This window comes from Colossoma macropomum, unplaced genomic scaffold (assembly GCF_904425465.1).
Source record: "Colossoma macropomum unplaced genomic scaffold, Colossoma_macropomum, whole genome shotgun sequence".
In the NCBI taxonomy this organism is placed as follows: domain Eukaryota; kingdom Metazoa; phylum Chordata; class Actinopteri; order Characiformes; family Serrasalmidae; genus Colossoma; species Colossoma macropomum.
The window spans coordinates 10,852,177-10,861,031 of NW_023494792.1; the positions used below are offsets into that span (position 1 = coordinate 10,852,177).

The 8,855-nt window shown below is 37.2% G+C and overlaps 1 protein-coding gene across 7 annotated transcripts in view; it reads left to right on the forward strand.

The window, feature by feature from the left end:
- Positions 1-7,086, forward strand: part of ehf (ets homologous factor) — a 10,815-nt gene extending 3,729 nt beyond the window's left edge. For 2 of the 7 annotated variants that reach the window (XM_036575911.1, XM_036575909.1), the window contains exons 2-9: positions 1,217-1,402; positions 2,632-2,889; positions 4,038-4,097; positions 4,179-4,238; positions 4,337-4,405; positions 5,447-5,491; positions 5,702-5,897; positions 6,016-7,086. In XM_036575911.1, coding sequence (XP_036431804.1) covers positions 1,303-1,402; positions 2,632-2,889; positions 4,038-4,097; positions 4,179-4,238; positions 4,337-4,405; positions 5,447-5,491; positions 5,702-5,897; positions 6,016-6,115 — 888 coding nt within the window. In that variant the 5' untranslated portion in view covers positions 1,217-1,302 and the 3' untranslated portion in view covers positions 6,116-7,086. The remainder of the gene's footprint in view (positions 1-1,216; positions 1,403-2,631; positions 2,890-4,037; positions 4,098-4,178; positions 4,239-4,336; positions 4,406-5,446; positions 5,492-5,701; positions 5,898-6,015) is intronic. The other 5 variants (XM_036575912.1, XM_036575910.1, XM_036575915.1 and 2 more) reach the window with 3 other exon arrangements.
- The last annotated feature ends 1,769 nt before the right edge of the window (positions 7,087-8,855 follow it).

An 8,855-nucleotide genomic window follows, 5' to 3' on the forward strand; every position in this document is an offset into this window, starting at 1 on the left:
GTTTTAGGTCAAAACTTTATCTCAAAACTATTGTGAAACCGGCTACACTGACCATTTTGTTCAACAGCTTTCTGTGAAGTATCTTTCAGAAGCATTAAAGGCTTCAGACGTTTGGTTCCTATCACCACCACTGTGAACAATTCTGATGTTTCTTGAATCTCACATCAAACCACTCTGAATGACTTATCTGATATTGATAATTGAATTATGCAGAAATTTTGAAGAAACAAAGAAGGGAAGAAGAAAAGAAAGATGGTTGATTTGTGGTGCAAAAAGAGAAAAATGGCTTCTTATAAAGATTTGTCTTTGTTACTTTGTGACATGCATGAGCTGACTTATTTTAAAATCTTGAGTTCATTGAACTTCTAATAATATGTTAACTATTAAACATTAAAAAATAATTGTCTTACAAGTTCATGTGAAATCTAAATTTGAAGGCAGGTTAACTTAACATCACATTTTATTTATTTATGTCTGTAGTATATCGCTGTTGTTGGAAGAAAACCTTGTATCTCCAAAATGGTAACTTTACAGGAGAAGGAAAAAACCTACTTTACTTTTAATGCAAGTCAAAGGAACCAAAATATTTTCCAAGTCATTTTGGGCCGTTTCTTTTGGTCCATTCATCATGACATTTACACACAATGTAAAGGACAACAGGCATTTTCAAATTATGTCAAAAACTGAAAAATGCATGCAAGGTTTTCTTGTGACAGCAGCGATACATGAGTTGCCATAAAAGATAAGTAAAATCTTATGAATGAAAAAAGAAAGGAGGGAGAATAATGGGTATGACAGAGTTACAAGCAGACATTAATGTAGATAATATGTTCACATAGCTCCAACTTCAGCAACAGTAGCTCATACATTCACTTTCAGGTAGGCTATGACTAATGCATTGATTGTACTGTTAACTGAACCTGTAAAAGAGACAGGTGAGCCTTTATTTATGCAAAGCAACTACCGTCATTCCTGTGCAAATGTGGTTTTCTGTGTGTGGTTGAGGAAGGCACGAAACACACCCACGCGCCTCACTCTCCTTCTCTGTCTGCCTCAGTGGCCATGGGATAATACACATGTCCTCTTATCTTTAAACATCATGAACAGGACTTAGAACAGATCTAGTGTGGCTTCATTTCACGCCAGCTAGATATTTGAATAGTAGATTAAGCATTGAATATGCTGGGTATAAAAGGCCATTCTTGCCATGTTTCAGATGCAGTAACGCATGCGTTGCTTTATGCTGAAAGCTTTGCATTTGACCTGCAGTGGCATCTCTGTCCATGCCTGTAGCTCTGGACCATGGTCCTTCATAGCGGCTGCAGCATGAGCATACCTGCCACTGTGACCACTGAGAGCCAGCTGCCTGCCTCCTGGAGCCCCCACTACAACTGCCCTGATGGTACTGTCCTTCCTCATCACACTCATGCTCATTCATGTCTACATCACTATCTTTCCATAAAATTTTAATAACATACAATAAAGAAGTTTTCCACTGAAGTGTATTGTAATGGGATGAATTTTCTATCCAACACCCAGATTAAGCCAAAATCGAGACTACATGGGATTGTAGTGGTAAAACACTATTGACATTGCCCACAAAGCCAGCTCTTAGTCTTGAAATGCCACTGATATTTCTGTTCAGTCCAAGACTAACCTTGTCCACAAAACTACCCGTTAATGGTGATACACCATTGTCTACACTGTGGACATTGCTGTTCAGTTCAAAACTTAAGCTTAAGCCTTGTCCACAAAACTGGTTGTTAGTGATGGGACACCACTGACATTGCTGTTTAGTCCAAGACTAAAGGTAATCCATGCCCATGAAACTGGCCCTCAATGGTAAAACACCATTGACAGTGCTGTTTAGTCCAGTACTGATCTAAATCCTTGTCAATGAAACTGGCCCAATGTTTGCATAATTTCAACCTAAATAGTATATTACATCACCACAGTTATTGCTAAAACTAAGACAAAATTGGAATAAAATTGGGGTAATATATCCATGTGGAAATGGTTTACACATTTGAATCAAGTAAATTCAATGCACCATGTGAAAAAAGCATCTTAAATGCTTTGAGGCTGGTTTCATGGATGAGGATTAAGCTTAGCCTTGGACTAAACAGCAAAGTCTATGGTGTTTAACCTTTTAAATTCCCTTTAATATAGGTTTAGGCTTAATCTGGGTCTGAGTAACGAGATCTAGAAACCAGGAAATCGGCCTATAGTGCTTAAAAGGTCTCTATCTTCTGTTACAAAGTTTATCAATAATATTGTAAGTGTAAGCAATGATTACATTAGGAAATGCTTTATCAATGATTATTTTGCTCATGAATATGTCTATGATCTCCGATCAGTGTTAGCATTATGACAAAGCTGAACTGGCCTAAACATAGAGTCCTTTTATCTTAGGGTTAATTATTTGCACTAGACATCTCTGCTTTGGGTAACGTGTCATTATTTGCCCTGCGGCAAAGACCAATATTAGAAAATGTAAATGCTATGGGCACACAGATCAGGATGCTGTGTTACCTTGAACCTTGGTTAAGTCTAGTTAAGTTTAAAATAAATTTTTATAAGGTCAAACGATCAAACCATCAAAACTCAATGCTAGTACCTTCTGCTTTAAAGTTTCCATGGTGACGCCAGGCTACGCGGGTCGACTATGGTCTCAAGACCTCCACCCACAGTACTGGTCAAAATATCAGGTGTGGGAGTGGCTTCAGCAGACACTGGATATGCACCAAATTGATGCCACCTCCATCCCCTTCAGTAATTTTGACCTAGATGGGAGGCAGCTATGCAGCATGACCTACCAGGACTTCACCCGCTTGGCTGGATCCATCGGGCCCATCCTCTACCAGAGTCTGGCTGACCTCAAGTGGACTGGTAAGATTAGCTTGTGATGGAATTTGTTCATCACTTCTTGTTAACATCTCTTTAACCAACACATGCTGTGTAGTCTATAGAGATGTTAACATTGCTAATAATCAGTGCTTTTGGCCGTTAAAATCGCAAGAAAAAGCTGTTTGCTAAATGCAGTATAAAGCAACAAACCATGACTATTAGTGTTATGCCTTCAGTTTGGGCCATAAATGTCAAAAGTAGATCAAAAAATGAGAAACCCCACCTTTATTGTAATGCTAATTTCTGCTAGTGCCACTATGGGACTTCTAATAACATGTTAGTTATTACTCATATTCACGTCTGTGATATATAAGTCTTCAAGAAGGCCAAGAGTGATTTTTTTTTTTTCCACAAAATTGGTCACACATATTTAAACTTATTCACACATATTTAAACTCATTCAAATTATTGAAATTCCCTTGGTTGTGATTGGTTGGCTGATTCAACTGTCACTTCCTAAATACGTTGTTGGTTAATCTAACATGCCCAGCTGCTGAAGCTTTGGCTACTTACATACCATGGGTGAAAAAATTCTAATTGAAGAAATTTCCTTTTGATGTTTCAAGATTTTAACCTTCTGTTTCCAACCAAACAATGAAATAAACTTATTTCTGCAATATTTTACAGAGTTCTACTAAATAAAAATGAACTAAAAATGATAGACATTAAGGTTCCCCACTGGCCATATGAGACCAATTGAAGAGGTGTATGGAAAACATAACCCAGAATGTTGAACACTTCTGTGTATTCACTTTAACTTTATTTAAAACCCTGTGAAAATTTTCTTTATGCAACGCATAGTTACTCATCCACAACCATATCAACAACAGCCATAGAGCACTGACTTGAGGTCCATAGGTATGACAATTTTAAACATGCTACTTGTCTCATTTACAGTCTGAACTTTGATGATCCTTATAATTAAACAGCTTATTCAGTTGAACCGTGAGAACAGGACATACATGTTTTACTAGTTTGAATGTTTGAGTGGGTGGTGTGAAGGAAATCAACACATGGTAATCAAATACAGTGACTGTAAACACAGCTATGTTCTTCTGACCATAGAGAACAACAAAGAGCATTAATTATCTAAAATACGTCATTATGTTTTCTTATTTAAACCCAAACAGGTCAGTATGGCTCCTCAGCAGATATGTTTACACCAGGGGACATTAAAACAGAACTAGATGGTGAGTAAACCTTGACAAAAGTGCATGAATTATCTTAAATCTTGGTATGAAGACTACATCAGGCAGGGTTTTTTTATTTAGCAGATCTTCCGTGTTCAATCTTGCCTTTCAAAGAGGAGCCAAGCTTCTACTCCACTTCAGGTATGCCAACATTTTCAGGTCTTTTAATTACAGATATTATCAGGACTTCCCAGTGTAGCTGTCATATACTAATTGTCTGTACGATAATCCTTTAACAGAGCTTTTTGACATTAAAACCCCATTTCAGCCATCTGCTATGATGACCTCTCCAGCTCCCTCTAGTCCAGGTAAGAAACATAATCCTGTCAAAAAGCAGCCTGAACACACCCTTCTAATGATAAATCCAACCCAATTATACGCTCCACAGGTGCCAATCGTACCGTAGTGTGGACAAGTGAAAGCAGCAGAACTGTTGCCATCTTACTTTTATATCTGCAGTCATTATTTAGGGCAGCGTTAATGAGAAAGAGGAAGACAGAGCAGTGCTGACACTGGACCAAATTACACTCATTTATAAACCCATCTGCAGCCTAAAGCAGTTAAATCTAACATTTGATGTATGGACTGTCATTTAATTATGTGGGCAGCATCTATTATGAGTACCATGTCAAAGCCCTTTTGAGTCATTTAGTTTTACCTAGTGACTGGGCTGCACTACACATTGAAAATATATGGTTCTTTGAATGTACTGACTCAGATGTGTCAGCTGTTTGAACATGAATAAAAAGGTTACATCAATTACTGTCTTTCAGTTCACTTTCTTTAGCAGGAATTGTGTTGATGTAACACATTTTATTCGGTTGCAACTGACTTTTATGATATATGTTCAAAGCATCATTTTATTGGTATAGGAGATTTCTCTTAGTTTGACCCGCATAGTTGGAACCGTTGTGTTCTACAGACCAGTGGTATCAAAAAAAGTCCTCAGGGATCCCCAGATGGACCGCATTTTTGTTCCAACCCAACTCTCACACTTTATGACCAACATCTGAAGGCCTTTAAGGATCAGACTGAGAACCAATGCTGTGGGCAAAGTGAATATAAGGCAGATATACTGTTGCTGCTGCTGTCACCATTTTTGTTGATTAATATTTTCCAAGAACATTTGATCATAGCAGCTTTATATTGTGAAAACATTTTATGATGAATCAACCAAAAGAAGTGCTCCAAAATTACTTGGAATAAAACTTTTTTATATAAACTCACATTAAAATTTACAGCCATATTTGCTTTTCCTTAAGTTAGCATTTTGGAGAATTTTTTCAGTGACATATGCTTTATAATTTTTTTTCCTTACCGTAAACTTCACCCTTTTTGTGACTCCTCAGACCCCAAAAGGTCCCATAGTCGCTCCCACCAAGTAAAAAAACACAGTGAGTTATTCCTCTAATCTCTTCTTACATTTTTCAGAGTTTATTTCCTTGAGCCATTCCTGCAAAGTGTCACATTATCTTGAGTTTGCATCATAAGACAATCATCACTCTATCTCTGTGTAATGCTTGCATACTCTAGGATCTGACCAGTATCAGATTAAAGCTACGTCTTCTCGTCAATCCTGTCTGGCGTGTTTTTCCTTCCAACAGACCCTCGTGGGACCCATCTGTGGGAGTTCATACGAGACATCTTACTGAACCCAGAGAGGAACCCAGGCCTGATTAAATGGGAGGACAGGTCTGAGGGGGTGTTCCGCTTTCTGAAATCTGAGGCAGTAGCACAGCTGTGGGGCAAGAAGAAGAACAACAGCAGCATGACCTACGAGAAGCTCAGTCGAGCAATGAGGTTCATACTTTTTTCTTTCTGTGTGTGATACTGATCAAGTATTCACAAGACTATCAACAATCTAACATTCTCATTAGAAGCATAAGCATTAACCTGTTTTTCTCGTATTTTGATGAAGATATTACTACAAACGAGAGATTCTAGAGCGTGTGGATGGACGCAGGCTGGTCTACAAGTTTGGAAGGAATGCTCGTGGGTGGCGGGAAACAGAAAAGTGAAGGAGTTTAATTACTTTTTCTTAATATGTGGAAACACATGTGAAGACTCTTATTTATAACGTTATCTCCAGAAAGATGCTTGACTACAAGAAGGAGTTTGCTGTCAAGAGCTTTTTATGTTTTTATTTTTTAAAAATTATTTTCCTTTTTACTTTTTCATATCTGCTCCAAAAAAAACAAAACAAACAAAAAAACTGGTACGATGCACTGACCTCAAGATTGTATGATATTGTTTTAACTGAAAACTGAGTCAAAAAAGACTTTTTTTCCTTTTGATTTCCTGTTGAGCTGTTTACAGGTGTGTTTACAGATGAACATTTTTCTATGAGTTATTTTGTTATTTTCCATACATTGTTTTATATTCATATCTCCAAATGAGGTATCTTTGCATTGCCTGTCCACAAAATCTAAAAATGGGATTTTTCACTAGATGATCTTGAACATATTCAACACTCTGGTCTGATGTGCGATGTTCAGAAAGAAGTTTCACAAAACTTGGAATGTATGTATGCATGGGAATATATGAACATAACCCCACATGCTTTTAATGCCAGCTCAACCTGAAAACCTCTCCTAGAGATGAAATACTCTTCTGCTGTTAGTGGCGTCCACGTCTGAAATGTTTTGCAATGTATCACACCTGAAAGTGTCCTATTTCCAACCCTTTTTTTAACATCACTAACTAGATTTACCAGAAAATCTGAATGGTTTTAAATGACGCTTTTCAATTACTATTCAGACTAGTGACTCAACACAAGGCAGATATTGTGTTATAAAAGATAGGCAATAACAGGGATACAGTTTCCTACTGACAAGAGGCATGATTACGAGCAGGAAAAGATTCAACTGGTCTCCAAGCATTGACTAAGATAAACATCACTCTGACAGTGGATGTTTTTTATAGTAACATTTTGGCACTTACTGTTGGTCAGCATATATTTTCATGAACCACAAAGGCCATTCATGTAGGAAAAAAACAATCAAACACATTTTGTTGTATATAGTCTATGCATTATTACATTGTTGAGGAGTCTTTGAGGAGTAAACAATGTATTTATATATTACATTCAAATGTGTAATCTGTTGTGTATGATAGAATAAAATGTTTTTAAGCACACTCATGTCATCTGCTTGTGATTTTACATATAAGATGTATTTACTATTTGTAAAGAAAGCGACTTCAACTGCTAAACTGCAATGGCGGTGAAAAAGAGTTGGTCATGAACTGATGTTTAGCAACTGTTTTTGATGTGTTTGAAGGGATCCAACTCTTGTGCTTACACTGAGAGATATTCCAACATGACAGTGCAAAATGTTGTACTGCTTGTCAAGTAAGGGAGAGGTTTAAGGAAATGCAGGTGGTGACGTGACATGAAATCACATTCACCAGATTTAAATTCCATTGAGAACTTCTGGGACTATGTAGGGAAGAAGAAGAATCCAAACACTGTTTTGTTAAAATACTGTGCAATTTTGGAAGGAAATTAAAAATATAATAAATTATATACAGCATAAAATATGCTTGTTTTCTCAGTGAGTGGGAAGGTGGTGTTGGGGTAACTTTCTGGTGGGCCAAATCAAATGTCCTCATTGACCAATTTTGCCCCTGGGCCACACTCTGGGTAGTCATGATTTAGATAATAAAAAAAAAAAAACACTTGTAAGGCGGTCACCAAGGCTAAAGGAGAACACTTCAAACTACTGATAAACACTCTTACACTCATTTTTGGTTTTCTAAAGAAAATTTCAGTGGGATGGTTATTTAAATAACATTTTATGTAAATGAGATAAGGAGGTAAGCCAGTGTGAAGAAGTCATTGATGTTTAAAGAAGCTCCATATAACCATGTAACCATTTGTGAATCATAGTTTCTTAATAGTGTTGTTGTCTATTTCCTATGTTTCCATTTTCGAAAAGTTCAAGCTGTTTTTTTGATGGCCAGTATAACGTTGCTGTTGGAGCACCTTGTATCTCCTTTTTTGTTGTTTTTCAGTTTTTTCTATAATTTGAAAAGGTCAGCTAGCCTTTACAATGTGTTCAAATTTCATGATGAATGGATCAATAGAAATGTTTCAAAATTACTTAGAAAAAAAATCTTATTCCATTAACTTCCATTCAAAGTTTTTCCCTTCTCCTGTAAAGTTACCACTTCGGAGATACAAGGTTTTGTTGTGACAGCAACGATAATTAACCAATTAATGAGCAAGATAAGGACTTGGATCCTTCAGTATGGAACTAAATGTTTTATTATGTCTTTGTAATCAATGCTGTGAATGCTGGCCTGTGAGCTGTTCACAGCTTTGGAGCCGAGAGCAGTCAGAGCTGACTAATCTCCGATAAAGCCAAATGCCAGCCAGTTAATTGTTCAATGACGCGTGCCACGGCCAAGGCGCCGGCACTGCTGGGTGTTAGACAGCCACTCGCTCTCAGATGCTGTCCAAGATAAGCCTCTCATCACCACCCACTTTTCCTTCCTGTCCAGTTTTTCACAGGCAAATCCACCCCTCCCCCTTCATTCCTTCAATCTTTCTCACCTCTATCACTCACCAGATTACTAATGCCTTATCATCTTTTTCCATAACTGTCATCGCTGCACACTGAGATTGTTTTTTTTTTATCTTTTTCAAATGTCTACAGATAGGAAGTACAATAACTGTAATTATGTATAATGTTCAAGTGTCTATATCACTTCACTTAAAGGGGAATTATACTAATTAAAAAAAATCTGCATGATTGAATG